The sequence below is a fragment of the Scyliorhinus canicula genome, chromosome 14 (assembly GCF_902713615.1).
Source record: "Scyliorhinus canicula chromosome 14, sScyCan1.1, whole genome shotgun sequence".
NCBI classification, from domain to species: Eukaryota; Metazoa; Chordata; class Chondrichthyes; order Carcharhiniformes; family Scyliorhinidae; genus Scyliorhinus; species Scyliorhinus canicula.
In genome coordinates, this window is record NC_052159.1 from 60,133,069 (window position 1) to 60,149,482 (window position 16,414).

General features: G+C 46.5%; 1 protein-coding gene across 3 annotated transcripts in view; it reads right to left on the reverse strand.

Moving 5' to 3' along the window:
- The window catches only part of atm (ATM serine/threonine kinase), a 215,734-nt gene that overhangs the window by 50,497 nt on the left and 148,823 nt on the right, over nt 1-16,414 (reverse strand). For all 3 annotated transcript variants that reach the window (XM_038818310.1, XM_038818311.1, XM_038818312.1), the window contains exons 42-50: nt 13,479-13,581; nt 11,752-11,900; nt 10,613-10,717; nt 6,356-6,475; nt 5,648-5,882; nt 4,717-4,869; nt 3,959-4,078; nt 3,343-3,548; nt 784-991 (exon numbers count right to left, since the gene is read on the reverse strand). In XM_038818310.1, the coding sequence (XP_038674238.1) occupies nt 784-991; nt 3,343-3,548; nt 3,959-4,078; nt 4,717-4,869; nt 5,648-5,882; nt 6,356-6,475; nt 10,613-10,717; nt 11,752-11,900; nt 13,479-13,581 (1,399 nt within the window). The remainder of the gene's footprint in view (nt 1-783; nt 992-3,342; nt 3,549-3,958; nt 4,079-4,716; nt 4,870-5,647; nt 5,883-6,355; nt 6,476-10,612; nt 10,718-11,751; nt 11,901-13,478; nt 13,582-16,414) is intronic.

Sequence of the window (16,414 nt, forward strand, 5' to 3'; positions counted from 1 at the left end):
TTGGACACATGGAATGGGAAGAAGACAAGAGGTTAGACAGAGCTGCAGGAGAGAGGATGAAGGTGGAGTCCTTCCAATTCTGCGGGTACAGGGCATCCTTCCTCCTCCAGATCTTCACCACCGTCGGCGAACTGCACACCCTTTCACTCGGTCCCTGAACAATCCCAAAATATTCTGTTGTGTGTCAGACAGCACACTGCACACCACAGATGCTACACCACAAAAAATACTTCTAATTGGTGCTGGAGTGTCAAATCTGCAGTTGTCTGTTTTAGTGCCTCCAGGGATGTATAAATTATGTAATAATTAATTAATCCCAAAGGTATGTGACTCAAAGTGTGTCTTATTAGCACAGCACCCACTCAGTGCCTGTATTCACGGCTTCACTAAAATTATCACAAACATAGACATTGCTGTATTAATTGCCAAGTGAAATAGCACAGCTTGACAAGAGTGTTAGGACAAAAGTTTAACTTCTAGTGAACAATCTATTATCTTCACAACAACAGTGGAGGTCGGGAAGGATTTGTGTAGAACTGTCCTCATGAGATTAGGTGATGAGTTGTCCAAGCCAGAAGTGAAGGGTGGGGTCCGGTTTCACAGCCCAAATAACTGCTACTTGTTTCAAGTTTTCTTGCATTTTAATTTGTGTGACTGAAATCGGAGTCTGATGAGAGACAGTTATTGATATGCTAACTTTAAAATGATGAAACATCACACACAATTTCAGTTTTTGCTGATTTTCAATGTCATCAGAAGCTTGACATAGTTACCAGACGTTACCTTCATGTTACTGTTTACTTCTGGAACATTTGAATTTTCAAGCCACAAGGAGCAGAGTCTAAATATACGCATGTCATGCTCCTCTCCACTCTGTAAGCAATTGATGTAGTTCTCCACTGCTTTGCACAGAAACTGTTTGCGATCCTCTTGCAATGCACACATTGCTCGTTCATCTAATTCACATTCTCGTTGTACCTTCACCACATATCTAGCAAACAGAAAATGTTTAGAATGTGTAATAAAATCAACTAAGGGATGGTGTTTTTTTTTCAAACTGTCGTAGTTTTTCTCTCTGCATTTTCTTTCATTTCGGCCACTTATCATTACAGGTCCATCACTAACCAGGAGGACAGGATAGTTAGTGCTGGAGAATTCCAGCAGGATGCATTCCTAGGATTTCTCTTCCTCTTCCTATGGAAAAGCAGCTGCTTGTCCTGTCTCAGAATAGCTCCATGTTTAAATTTGGTTTGACTAACTTAAAAGGAGTAATGATGCCACCAGTATTGACATTTGTGGATCGCACAGTTCCTGTTCCTATACCAGATTAATGCTTGAATCTAATTCACCGGGCACTTTTGGAACTGCTTTGACAAGCCGACAAATTATATCAGTGGATCAACTCCCTGATATGGAAAAAAAAAATTCCCAATGGGCTTTGTGAACTGAAAGGGCATGTGTCATTCAACATTTTAAATTTTAAAAATCTTGTAATGGAATGAAGGAATGGAGCTGTGCAATGTGATGGGTAAAGAACATAACTGCCATACACAGAAAAGGCCAGGGCATTTAACTGGAACTAACAACAACTTGTATTTATATAGCACCTTTAACATAGTGAGACACTCCAAGGCATTTGACAGGAGCATTATGAAATTAAGTATGGACACCAAGCCATATAAGGAAAGGTCAAAGAGGTATGTTTCAAGGAATATTTTAAAGGAGGAAAGTAATTTAGAGAGCCAGAGGGGTGAACGGAGGGCATTTCAGAGCTTGGGACCTTGAAAACAGACGGAATGTCTACCAATGTGGAACAATTAAAATTGGGATGCTCACGAGGCCAGAATTAGAGGAGTACAGATATCTCATAAGAGCATAAGAAGCAGGAGCAGAAGTTGGCCATTTGTCTCCTCAAGCCAGCTCTGCCATTCAATATCATGGCTGATCTGATTATGGCCTTGGCTCCACTTGCCTGCCCCAACCATAACCCTGGACTCCCTTGTGAATCACAAATTTGTCCAACTGAGCCTTGAGTATACACAATGACCCAGCTCCCACAGCACTCTGGGATTAACAACCTCCTGAGAAGGAATTTCTCCTCATCCAGTCTTAAATGGGAAACCCCTTATTCTGAAACTATGCTCAAAATTCTAGATTCCCCATGATGGGAAACATCCTCTCAGTATCTACCCTCCAGTCCTCTCGCAATCTTTTATATTTTAATAAAATTACCTATCATTCTTCACAACTCCAGTGTATATAGGCCTAACCTGCACAACCTTTCCTCATGAGCCAAACTTTTCAATTCAGGAGTCAACTAAGTAAATCTCTGCTGACTGTCTCAAATGGAAGTATATCTCACCTCAAATAAGGAGACAAAACCTTTTTTTACTTCTGTGGGATGTGAGATTCACTAATCTGCCGTCCTTACCTGGTTTGGCCTGCATGCGACTCCAGACCCACAGCAATGTGGTTGACTCTTAAATGCTTCTGAAAGGGCATTTTAATTTTTTAAAAAATCATTTACAGGATGTGCGTGTTGCTGGTTAGGCAAGCATTTATTGTCCATCCCTAGTTGTTCTTCAGAAGTTGGTGGCAAGTTGTCATCTTAAATCGCTACAGTCCCTGAGGTGTAGGTGCACCCACAGTATGGTTGGGGGTGGGGGGAGTGAAGGAACAAGGATATATTTCCAAGTTGTGGTGGTGAGTGATTTGGAGGGGAACCTCCAGGTGGGGGGTATCCCAGGTATCTGCTACTTTTGTCCTTCTAGATGATAGTGGTCATGGGTTTGAAAGGTACTGCCTAAGGAACCTCGGCGTGTGCCTGCAGTGCATCATGTAAACTGCCAGTTTGTCGGTGGTGGAGGGTTTGAATGTTTGTGGAAGGAGGAGCAATCAAGCGTCTGCTTTGTCTTGTCGAGCTTCTTTGCACTGTGAAGCAATGGTGCTAACCACTATGCTAGTGTGCCGCCAGACTGATAGAGCAGTACTTGGCTGGGTTGGATTTGTCCAATTCTAGTGCACAGGGCATACCTGGGCAATTTTCCACATTGTTGGGAGATGGCAGTGTTGTAGCTGTACTGGAACAACTTGGGAATGGGCAATAAATGCTGGCCCAGCCGGTGATGCCCACATTCCACAAATGATTTGAATGTAGGTCAGACAGCACAGGAGTGATAGCGTAACAGGCATCAGACCTCAAGTTTAGAGGGTAGATTGTGGTAAACCAAATTAATCAGAGGGTAATTGTAATACAGTAAGTTTAGAAGGACAGTCTTACACTGTTTTGTAAAGAATGTACATTAATTATCTTCATGAAAAATGGCTTTCATGCCTGCTTACCTATTTGTTTGAATTTTGTGTTCTTTGATCAAATGGATTTCCTCTTTGGCATTCTTGAGGAGTGCACGTTTGTTTTCAAACTCAGATGATTTCATGTAATTATCAATACTCTGGTATTGTGCATCTGAGAAACGTGCCAACGATAAAAATGCTTCCATCTTCCCAGTGTGAACTGTGTCCTTGTGTTGAATGCTAAGAGTCACAGCCTAATAAAACAAATGGTAACAATTAGGTGCTATAATACCAGTTACAGGCTGAAGATGTCAAAATAGTGAAGTATACAACTCAGGTTTGTTTTTAGAGAAAGGGGCTGCAAAAACAAACGATGATGTTATTAAATACCAAACGTAACAGTTTTAGGAAAATCCCTTGAGGCAATTTTGATTTTAATTTAGTGTCTGCATTCTGCAATGGAGAACAAATGTTGCGTATCATGGAATGGCTCAGTGCTTTGGCAATTAATGGAACTCAGATGAACGATTGATGCACCATTGCCATTATAATGACCCTTCTCTTGGCTCTGCATTAGTTTCATTATTTTAGGGTTGAGAGACAAATTTGTTCCCCAAATGCATCACGACAGGACATAAGTCATTGTTTATTTACTCATTCTCACCTTTTCTAAATACTTCTGCATGATGGTGCCAGGACTTTCTAAACATGTTTCTGCCAACCAGCTTCCACAAAGTCGCAGGCACTCAACATACAGCGGCACTAATGACTCGTTGCTGGTTACCTAAGGAAAGAAGAACAAGCAGAAAGACGCTAAAACATCAGAAATGAAAAAAAGTAACCACTTAGCTGAATATTGAGGCAAGTCTGGTAGCAAATTTCTTAATTTTAGCACCATAATCTTAAAAACCTCGTCATCCCCTTCTGAACAAACACTACACACAGGTAATTTCAAAAGTTATGCTGTGTTGCAAAGAGCACCAATGAATAATACCATGCATCCAAGTTCCTACTTAGTCTAGAACAGATTTGTCCAGTAATATAACCTGATGCACTTCTAATCCACAACTTGTCTGCAGAGTCAACACAGATAAGGCTACTTTGTTTCCAAAACTGATTTACATTTGACATACTGGAAGTTAGTCCCTGTTCTAACTGATTAAAAATGCTTATTGAAATACAGCTTTGACTATACAATTAACAAAATATCCTGTAAAGTGTAAGCAGACCCAGTAAACATGAACCATTTCCACTACATTGTTCTGTGTTTGCGTGCATTCACCAAATATACTGCAGTCCCTGCAACCTATTGGATTCACAACCATATCCCTCCATCCCCCCCAAACCCCTTAATTTACTAATCGTGGAAGAAAACATTTGATACTTTTTTTTGCTTGGATAATTTGAGATTATTGAACATACCTCTAATTTGCCAATCATCTGCTTGAGAACATCAAGAGAAAGACTCTGTTCCTTTTTACCCCAAAAGACCTGGGCTTCTTCCAGTTGCCAGGTGGAAATGCCAAACCCAACTGGGTTGTGTTGTTTGATCTGGAAGATGGCTTTCTCTGCCAGCTGTAACCAAACAATACTTTTTATAAATCGAAAATATTCAGTGTACCTGAGAGACAACCTAACGTACAAGCAAGGGAGACATAAGCTTTCTATGTTATATTCTAGATACAGCTTATATTGGTATAGTGCTTTTAATGTAATGCAATATCCAAGGTACTTTGCAGGAGCATAACAAAACAAGGTATCATTCCAAGCCGCATATGGCGATACAAGGTCAAATGATCAACAGTTTGGTCAAAGAGGTAGGTTTTAAGAAGTGTCTTAAAGGAGGAAAGCGAGGCAGTGAAACAGAAAGGTGTAGGGAGAGAATTTCAGAGCTTGGGGCCAAGGCAACTGAAGGCGCAGCCATCAATGGCCGAGCAATTATTATTAGAAATGCACAAAAGGACAGAATTACAGCTGTGCAGGTATGTCGGAAGATTGTGATGTTGGAGGAGATTACAAAAATAGGGAAAGTACAAGGCTACAGAGGGATTTGACAACAAGGAACAGAATTTTAATATTTGGACATTGCTTGACCGGGAACTAATGTTGAGCGGTGTTATGGAAGTGGAAATAGATAGTTTCAGAGATGGCATGAGTATGAGATCAGTGATAAATACACTGATACGGTAATATGAACACTTAGAGAGATCAAGGTTTTGCAGACAAAACACATATTGCTTTGTATTCAAAACTTTAGCTAATGCATTATTGCCTAAAACGCTTAAATGCTTTACACGTACAATGGCAATACTATTTGATTTTCATAGCAAATAATTGTTAAAAGGTGCCAAACCTGGGAATTTCTGGCTGCTCGCGCTAATTTTGCCATTTGAAGCAAATGTTCAGTCAGAGCATCTTTAATGAAATTCTTCCTTTGATCATCCATTTCCCTTTTGATAAGCATCTCCTGAATAACTGTTCTCATGGCTAAGATAGGTTCCTGGAAGGTAAAATCGCTGTCCTTGAGAAGCTGAAGTTGTTGTTGCCATTTTCTGTGCACCTCATTTAATGCCTCACATGTCGCAGATCTGAAAATGAACATAACATCCTGTAGAAGTTTAAAACTAAGCTTTGAATATGATCCCCATCAGTTCAGACTGGAGTAGCTTTTGATCCCCTTTCTTATCCATATCCTCTGCACCATTCTTAACACCTTGCTGGTCTGCAGTTCAACATACACCACGCAGTCACAGTACCATACACCTAAGCAGTTCTCGTAGGTGAACTGTATGGTGGGGTATTTAATCACCATCGATTTCTCAAGGACACCTTGGAATGGGCAATAAATGCTGGCTGAGTCAGTGATGCCCCCATCCTAAGATTGAATGAAAAAAAAAACTCTAGGGGGCACAGCCAAGTCTGATGCTGTCCTCATCTGACATCCACCCTTGTATATTTGCAGCAATTTAAGAGATACCCGAGAAATGTCTCAGAATATTCCACATGCAAAGAATAAATATAACATCTCAGTATAAGTGCTAATAAAATATCAGCTGGTTACCTGGACAACAGCTGCCCAATGGTTTCTAGTTCTCCGAGTATCTGCAATCTGCACAATGTAGGATACAGCGAGTAAACTGATTCCAAGCTGCCTTTGCATAATTCTTCAACTTCTTTCACCCTGTCAGCACAGTAAATTGTAATTCAGTGTCATCCTGACATCCAGGATGAATGCATGCAAGCGATTAGAGAACACATCATAACATAAAAGCAAAATACTCCAGATTCTGGAAATATTGTGATAGAAACAGAAAATGCATCCTTCGTCAATAAAAATTAAGAAATACAAGTCTCAGGATTTGAAGACTTTCCTGAACTGCAATTAACATGAGAAATAATAGCTGCAGGGGGAGAAAGTGGTGATGGTCAACGTATATGCCCCGAACTGGGATGACGCGGGTTTTATGAGGCGCCTATTGGGCCTCATTCCGGGACTGGAGGCAGGGGGCTTGATCATGGGGGGGGACTTTAACACAGTGCTGGACCCCGGGCTAGACAGATCGAGCTCAAGGACCAATAGGAGGCCGGCAGCGGCAGAAGTGCTGAGGGGGTACATGGAGCAGATGGGAGGAGTAGACCCATGGAGGTTTGGTAGGCTGAGGGCGAGGGAGTATTCCTTTTTCTCCCACGTCCATAGAGTGTACTCCAGAATCGATTTCTTCGTGTTGAGCAGGGGGCTGATCCCGAGGGTACGGGAAGCTGAGTACTCGGCCATTGCGATCTCTGATCATGCACCACATTGGGTGGATGTGGAAATGGGGGAGGCGCGGGACCAGCGCCCGCTGTGGCGGCTGGATGTGGGGCTGTTAGCGGACGACGAGGTGTGTAAAAGGGTCCGGAAGAGCATTGAGAGCTATCTGGACTTGAATGACACGGGTGAGGTGCAGGTGGGGATGGTCTGGGAGGCCCTGAAGGCAGTGATCAGGGGAGAGCTGATCTCCATAAGGGCGCACAGAGAAAGAAAGGAGAGGCAGGAGAGGGAGAGGCTGGTGGGGGAGCTATTGGAAGTGGATAGGAGATATGCGGAGGCACCAGAGGAGGGGCTGCTGGGAGAACGGCGCAGCCTGCAGGTCAAGCTCGACCTGCTGACCACCAGGAAGGCAGAGACGCAGTGGAGAAGGGCACAGGGCGCGGTCTATGAGTATGGGGAAAAGGCGAGCAGGATGCTGGCACACCAGCTTCGCAAACGAGATGCGGCTAGGGAGATTGGGGGAGTGAAGGAGAGGGGCGGGAAGGTAGTGCAGAAGGGGCAAGAAGTGAATGGGGTCTTCAGGGATTTTTACAAGGAGTTGTATCGGTCTGAGCCACCGACGAGGAGAGGGGGAATGGAGGACTTCCTAAACAAATTGAGGTTCCCAAGGGTCCAGGAGGGGCTGGTAGAAGGGCTAGGGGCGCCAATAGGGCTAGAGGAGCTAGTCAAGGGAATAGGTCAGATGCAAGCGGGGAAGGCGCCGGGGCCAGATGGGTTCCCGGTGGAATTCTACAAGAAAAATGTGGACTTGGTGGGACCGGTACTGGTACGAGCCTTTAATGAGGCGCGAGAGGGGGGGGGTTCTGCCCCCGACAATGTCGCAGGCTCTGATCTCCCTGATATTGAAGCGGGATAAAGACCCCGTACAGTGCGGGTCCTACAGGCCTATCTCGCTTCTGAACGTGGATGCCAAGTTGCTGGCAAAGATCCTGGCAGCTAGAATAGAGGATTGTGTGCCAGGGGTAATCCATGAGGACCAGACAGGGTTCGTGAAGGGGCGGCAGCTCAACACGAACGTGCGGAGATTGCTGAATGTAATTATGATGCCGGCAGTGGAGGGGGAGGCTGAGATAGTGGTAGCGCTGGACGCGGAGAAGGCATTCGATAGGGTGGAGTGGGAGTACCTGTGGGAGACGTTGGAACGGTTTGGGTTTGGGGAAGGGTTTATTAAGTGGGTGAAGTTGCTCTACTCGGCCCCGACGGCGAGTGTAGTGACAAACGGGAGGAGGTCGGAGTATTTCGGGCTCCACCGAGGGACCAGGCAGGGATGTCCCCTATCCCCCCTACTTTTCGCACTGGCGATTGAACCGTTGGCGATGGCACTGAGGGGTTCAGGGGGGTGGAGAGGACTGACTAGGGGAGGGGAGGAACATCGAGTATCGCTGTATGCGGATGATCTACTGCTGTACGTGGCAGACCCAGAAGGGGGAATGCCGGAGATAATGGAACTATTAGCAGAGTTTGGGGATTTTTCGGGGTACAAACTAAATTTGGGCAAAAGCGAGGTTTTTGTGATACACCCGGGGGATCAGGGAGAGGGTATTGGGAGACTCCCCTTCAAGCGAGCAGGAAAGAGCTTTAGGTACTTAGGGGTGCAGGTGGCAAGGAACTGGGGGACCCTCCACAAGTTGAACTTTTCCAGGCTGGTGGAACAGATGGAGGAGGAATTTAAGAGGTGGGACATGGTACCGTTGTCGCTGGCGGGGAGGGTGCAGTCAATCAAAATGACGGTCCTCCCAAGGTTCTTGTTTTTATTTCAGTGCTTGCCCATCTTCCTCCCTAGGGCCTTCTTCAAAAAGGTGACGAGTAGCATCATGAGCTACGTGTGGGCGCATGGCACCCCAAGGGTGAGAAGGGTCTTTTTGGAGCGGAGTAGGGACAGTGGAGGGCTGGCACTACCCAATCTCTCGGGGTATTACTGGGCGGCAAATGTGTCAATGGTGCGCAAGTGGATGATGGAAGGGGAGGGGGCAGCTTGGAAACGAATGGAGAGGGCGTCCTGTGGCAACACAAGCCTGGGGGCCCTAGTAACGGCACCATGGCCGCTCCCCCCCACGAGGTACACCACGAGCCCGGTGGTGGCGGCCACCCTCAAGATATGGGGGCAGTGGAGGCGACACAGGGGGGAAATGGGAGGTCTGTTGGCGGCGCCAATAAGAGGGAACCATAGATTCATCCCGGGGAACATCGACGGGGGATTTCAGAGCTGGTACAGGGTGGGCATACGGCAGCTGAAGGACCTGTTTATAGAGGGGAGGTTTGCGAGCCTGGGAGGGCTGGAGGAGAAGTTTGAGCTCCCCCCGGGAAACATGTTCAGATATTTACAAGTGAAGGCATTTGCTAGGCGGCAGGTGGAGGGGTTTCCCCTGCTCCCCAGTAAGGGGGCGAGTGATAGGGTGCTCTCGGGGGTCTGGGTCGGAGGGGGGAAGATATCAGACATCTACAAGATAATGCAGGAGGCGGAAGAAGCATCAGGGGAGGAGCTGAAAGCCAAGTGGGAAGGGGAGCTGGGAGAGCAGATAGAAGACGGGACGTGGGCGGATGCACTGGAGAAGGTCAATTCTTCCTCCTCGTGTGCGAGGCTGAGCCTCATTCAATTTAAGGTGCTGCATAGAGCTCACATGACGGGGACAAGGATGAGCCGGTTCTTTGGGGGTGAGGACAGGTGTGTCAGATGTCTGGGAGGCCCAGCGAACCATGTGCATATGTTCTGGACATGTCCGGTGCTGGAAGGGTTCTGGAAGGGGGTGGCAAGGACAGTGTCGAAGGTGGTGGGGTCCAGGGTCAAACCAGGATGGGGGCTTGCGATCTTTGGGGTCGGGGTAGAACCGGGGGTACAGGAGGCTAGGGAGGCCGGAATACTGGCCTTTGCGTCCCTAGTGGCTCGACGAAGGATATTAATTCAATGGAAGGACGCGAGGCCTCCAAGCGTTGAAACTTGGATTAACGATATGGCTAGCTATATTCAGCTAGAAAGGATCAAATTTGCCCTGAGAGGGTCGGTACAGGGATTCTCCAGGCGGTGGCAACCTTTCCTTGACTTTTTAGATCAGAGATAGGCGTACGGGGTCGTGGCAGCAGCAACCCGGGGGTGGGGGGGGGGGGGGGGGGGGGGGGGGGGGGGGGGGGAAGGGGGGGGGAGCAATGGCCGTGGGGGGACATGCACGACTGTAACGCGGGCACGTCTGCTCGCTGCTCCTGTCTGGAAACTGTAGGCTGCCTGTTTGTTAAGTTGTTGCTGGGGGGGGGGGGGGGGGGGGGACTGGTGCGCGCGAGGGAGGGATTGTGTTGTAAATAATTTAAAAATTAGTAGGGGTAAATGTCTGTATGGAAAAACTCTTTCAATAAAAATTATTTAAAAAAAAAAAACATGAGAAATAATATTAAGCTGAATTGAAGTAAATATCAGTGTCAGTAAAGATGAGCAGGACAGTTCCAGTTATAATGAAAAGAAAAACTTGCTTCTGAGATTGCCACGGGTGAATTAACCAGTGATTGCAAAGTTACCTGGCAAACTTTATGACCTCATGAAAAGCAGAAAATTCTTGGTCTTTCAGAGATTGCAATGCATTGTACACAGATTCATGATACCCGGGGCATGAAGTCTCATCTCTGGAAGAAACAACATAAAACGATCATTTAGCAAGTCAAAGATGAATCAGTCTGCCAAATACCTGTACAACTTCATTACTACAAAGTATAAGTGTAATTCAACAAGAATATATTGAAGCAAAGATAGTGGAATTTCTAGTCTTTTAAAATGACAAAGCTTGGAGGTAGAAATGCAGCATATAACTAGGGGTTTAGAGCAGTGCATCTCAAACTATCTGATGTGGCGTACCGGCAGTTTTTTTTTTCAATGTGCCAGGGACCGGTGAGCGAAACAAGCCAATCCAGGATTACTGTCTCTTTCTTTTCTGGAAACACTCCAAGTACCGGCAGACGATGGCTCGTGTACCGGCACCGGTACGCGTACCACACTTTGAGAAGCACTGGTTTAGAGTATTACAGACTGTTGTTGTTAAGCGCCTTGGGATGTTATAGGTGCTAGGGGCTGGTTTAGCTCACTGGGCTAAATCGCTGGCTTTTAAAGCAGACCAAGCAGGCCAGCAGCACGGTTCGATTCCCGTACCAACCTCCACGGACAGGCGCCGGAATGTGTCGACTAGGGGCTTTTCACAGTAACTTCATTGAAGGCTACTCGTGACAATAAGCGATTTTCATTTTTCATTTTATACTACGTTAAGAGTGCTACTTAAATACAAGTTGTTGTTGAAAAGCAAACGCTCACTGCAATTTATAACAAAAATGGATTCACAAGTTGCCAAAATAATTCTGAAATTATTTTTAAGTATTAGCTTCTAGGAGAGAATCATTGAATGGTTATAGCACAGATGGAAGCTATTTGTCCCAATGAGCTCGTGCCAGCTCTTTGCAAGAGCAACTTATTGGTGCCATTACCTCACCCCTTCACCGTAACCCCTTTTTCCAATTTCCTTTGAAACCACCACACTGCTTTTGCCTCAGGCATGAATTCCAGATTCAAGCTTCAGGCCCGAGAAGTTATATTTAATGCAATAAGCTAGAAATTTCACCAAAAGATCAGCATTTATGAGTTTATTTGAAGCAGGGTACTTTGCATTTACCTGCATTGAGGGACATGGTCCCATTGCATGTTTCTCCAGGCTGCCTGGAAACGAATTTCCTGCAATTCCTCACACCACTCTGCATTTTCAGCTTCAAGTCCCTTTAGATATGTAGTGAGAATGTGGCACAATCCAAAGTTCTGTAAAGCCTGCATTCAACAAATAAAAATCAACTTTAGATTTCTTCAAACTATTTGTGAGCAAGTTAAAGATAAATAAACACACAATTGCGGACAGGATTTGCAAAATGGCCACCATCTGTCCATTCCCAATGTTTTTGCGAAGTAAAAGAAAACTGAAAATCTGACATAAAAACAAAAATTGCTGGAAATTCATGGCAGGTCAGTTAACATTTGTAAAAGGAAGGGTGACGATCAAGCATCTTTCATCAGAACTGAGAACTAAAATTTGGCATTTCAAGATAGTTGGAAATAACAGAAAAAAAGAAAATATCTGCAAGAATCAACAGATATGCCGATTGTACAAAGTGAGTTAATAGACCAGGGAGCTGTTTGTTTTTAGCAGTTTGCAGGTTAAGTGAGATAAGGTGGAATTGCCCCATCACACCCTTAGCGGCTTTGGTGGTGGATGGTAGCGTAGAGTCTAGTGGGAGCCAAAAAGTAAGAAACCGGTCAGTGTAATAGTACATTGCAATTCTCCCGATGGTGAGTTGGTCTTCTTGCTGGCTGGTGGTGCGAGCGTTGTTTGCACCTCATAAATGTTCATTAAAAGGCTTCCCTACGGAATCCCGTCAGGTCTCCCAAACCTGCGTCACAGCAGCGTGAAATTACGTCAGTCTAAAATCAATTGCTAAAGAATGGCGTGCACAAGGCGGTCCTAATGAGCAAGAGACTTCAGGGCGAGTACAACACTGTAATAGTGCTGCATTGCTCCTGATGCGATGTATATCACTCTGCTGAGGCAGACTGGTTCCTGCCCTCCATCTCCATGCCAAGCTGGTCTTCATGAACAGCACCATGCTGCTGGACCCATGGACACTCCTTTGTCACTGTTTCAGATCAGTACTGCTCCAAAGAGGCAGAGGGGTCTCCTTCCGCCTGGTGCAAGCTACCTGCAGATCTAGTTGGCATAGGAGTATTATAAGCTCCCTAGCAGTAGTTATATAATTAGACAGAGCATTAAACAAGAAATTATTGGAACTTCCAACAAAGGCAATGTACTATTTGTGGGGTCTTTAATTTTAATATAGACTAGACCAATCAAATTGGCAACGGAGGTCTGGAAGATTAAGTTTGCAGAATGCTTTTTTGACAGTTTCTTGGAGAAACATATTGTGGAACGAACTACGGATAAAGGTAATTTAGATCTAGTATTGAACAGGTAGGTCAGGTGACAGGGGGTGAGTGGGTCAGGTGACAGGGGGTGAGCGAGTCAGGAAGGGTAGTAATGGAAGAGGCTAGTCAGGTCAGGTCAGGGAGCAGCTGGGTGGCAGGGGAGTGCTAACATGGCCAGGTGGGGAAGTCAGGTCGAAAGGTTGTCGGGGAGGCTCAATGGGTATAGTTGGCGTTTCGGACGGGGTGGGCCAAAACAGGAGTGTGTCAGTATGAGTGATTGGAGGCTCAGTTCTGCAATTACCCAGAGGTTGGGCCTAGTTTTTTTTTGTCTAATGTTACCGGGACAATTACTGGATCACTTGTCCAACAACATTATCACTGTTTATAATACAGTACATCAATAAGGTTTAGGACTTAAGACAGCAACTCTACCTGGACAATACCAGCTTGGCGTGTAGAGACAGGGAGATTCATTTCAATATCATATGTTACAAGAGCTTTATCCCATAGCACTTCATGCTCATATGTTCGAATTCTGTGTAAAGGTAAAAATCAAAATATTAGCTCATAGAAACATAGAAAATAGAACCAGGAGGAGGCCATTCAGCCCTTCGAGCTTGCTCTGCCATTCATGATCATTCCTAATCATCAAGTTCAGTACCCCGATTCCGCTGTCCCTCCTTATCCCTCGATCCCTTTAGCCCCAAGAGCTATATCTAATTCCTGCTTAAAATTACACAACGTTTTGGTCTCAACTACTTTCTGTGGTCACGAATTCCACAGATTCACCATTCTTTGGGTGAAGAAATTTCTCCTCAACTAAGTCCTAAAAGGTTTGCCGCTTATCCTCAAACTATGACCCCTAGTTCTGGACTCCCCCCACCATCGAGAACATTCTTTCTGAACATATCCTGTCTAATTCTGTTAGAATTTTGTAAGTTTCTACGAGATCACCTCTCACTCTTCTAAACACCAATGAATATAATCCTAACCGATTTAGTCTCTCCTCATATGACAGTTCTGCCATCCTAGGAACTAGCCTGGTAAACCTTTGCTGCACTCCCTCCATAGCAAAACATCCTTCCTCAGATAAGGACACCAAAACCGCACACGATACTCCAGGTGTGGCCTCACCAATTCCCTATACAATTGCAGTAAAACATCTCTTTCTTTTTAACAAACAATTTTATTGAGGTAGTTTTTTGGCATTGTAAACAGTTACAGACATCAACCGAAAGAAAGCAAAAAAGGCAAAAATGTGCAAACATCCACATACATTCACTACTTCAATCGTAACATACTGCACAAGCCCGCTCGTCTCCCACCGGCACTACCCGCCAATTTATCCCTCCTACTCTACCCTACTCTAACCTCCCCCAATCTCCCCCCTGCTGACGCTCACTCTCCCGCAAAGAAGTCAATGAATGGTTGCCACCTTCGGGCGAACCCCTGTACAGATCCCCTCAAGGCGAACTTAATTTTTTCCATACCTAGGAAACTCGACATGTCCTTAAGCCACAACTCAGTCTTCGGGGGCTTTGAGTCCCTCCATGCCAATAATATTCGTCGCTGGGCTATCAGGGAACCAAAGGCCAAAACATCGGCCTCTTTCTCACCCTGGACTCCCGGGTCTTCCGAAACCCCAAAAATTGCCACCCCTGGACCCATCGCCACCCTTGCTTTTAGCATCCGGGACATGATCCCCGCGAATCCCTCCCAGTACCCCCTAAGCATCGGGCATGCCCAAAACATGTGTACGTGGTTCGCTGGTCCTCCTGCGCACCTAGCGCATTTGTCCTCTACCCCAAAGAATTTGCTCATCCAAGCCACCGTCATGTGGACCCGGTGAACGACCTTAAATTGAATCAGGCCGAGCCTGGCACATGTTGGGGTCGAATTCACCCTACTCAGGGCTTCTGCCCACATCCCGTCCTCCATTTCCCACCTAGCTCCTCCTCCCATTTGAGTTTCAGTTCCTCCGTCTAGGACCCTTCCTCCTTCATGAGCACCGTATAAATATCAGAGGCTCTACCCTCCCCTCCTTCCCCCCTAGAGACTATTCTGTCTTGGATCCCCAATGGCGGGAGGCGTGGGAAGGATGGGACCTGTCTATGGACAAAGTCCCGCAACTGTAGGTACCTGAAATCATTTCCCTTTACCAGACCAAATTTCTCCTCCAAGCTCCTCAAACTCGCAAAGCTCCCTTCCAGGAACATATCGCCCACCCTCCCCACCCCCGCCCGCCGCCATGCCCGAAACCCCCCATCCATACTCTCGGGGGCAAACCGATGGTTGTCACAGATTGGCGCCCCCATCTCCCCTACATGCCTCCTCCACTGGCCCCATATCCGCAGGGTCGCCACCACTACCGGGCTGGTGGAGTACCTGGCCGGCGGCAGCGGTAGAGGAGCCGTGACCAGGGCTGCCAAGCTGGAGCCCCTGCACAAAGCCGCCTCCACCCACTCCCAGATAGACCCCGTACCCACCATCCACTTCATTATCATAGCGATATTAGCCGCCCAGTAATAGTTAATCAGACTCGGCAAAGCCAGCCTTCCCTCGCTGCGGCTCCTCTCAAGCATCGCCTTCTTCACCCGTGGGGATTTTCCCGCCCAGACAAAGCTCATGATCTTCTTGTTAACCTTTTTGAAGAAGGACTGTGGGATAAAGATTGGGAGGCACTGAAAAATAAACAGGAATCTAGGGAGGATTGTCATCTTTACAGTCTGCACCCTCCCTGCCAGCGACAGCGGGGGTGCATCCCATCTCCAAAACTCTCCCTTCATTTGCTCCACTACCCTGGCCAAATCTAACTTGTGCAACCTGCCCCAGTCTCGCGCCACCTGGATCCCCAAGTACCGGAAATTTTCCTCAACCAGCCGAAATGGTAGCCCTCTCAATCTGTTCTCCTGGCCCCTTGCCTGTACCACAAACATTTCACTCTTGGCCATATTTAATTTGTATCCTGAGAACTGGCTGAACTTCCTCAACATTTCCAGTATACTTCCCATCCCGGCCACTGGGTCCGACACGTCCAGGAGCAGGTTGTCCGCATAAAGAGAGACCCTATGTTCCACTCCGCCCCTAACCATCCCCTTCCATCCCTTTGCGGCTCTCAGCGCAATCGCCAGCGGCTCTATGGCCAGCGCAAACAGCAGCGGAGAGAGCGGGCAGCCCTGTCTTGTCCCACGGTATAGTCTAAAATACTCTGAGACTTCTCGGTTTGTCCTGACGCTGGCCTTGGGGGCCTGATATAATAACTTGATCCAATTCACCAGTCCCTCCTCGAACCGTCCGAGCACCTCCCATAGATAGCCCCACTCCACCCGGTCAAAGGCCTTCTCGGCATCCATCGCCACCACTACCTC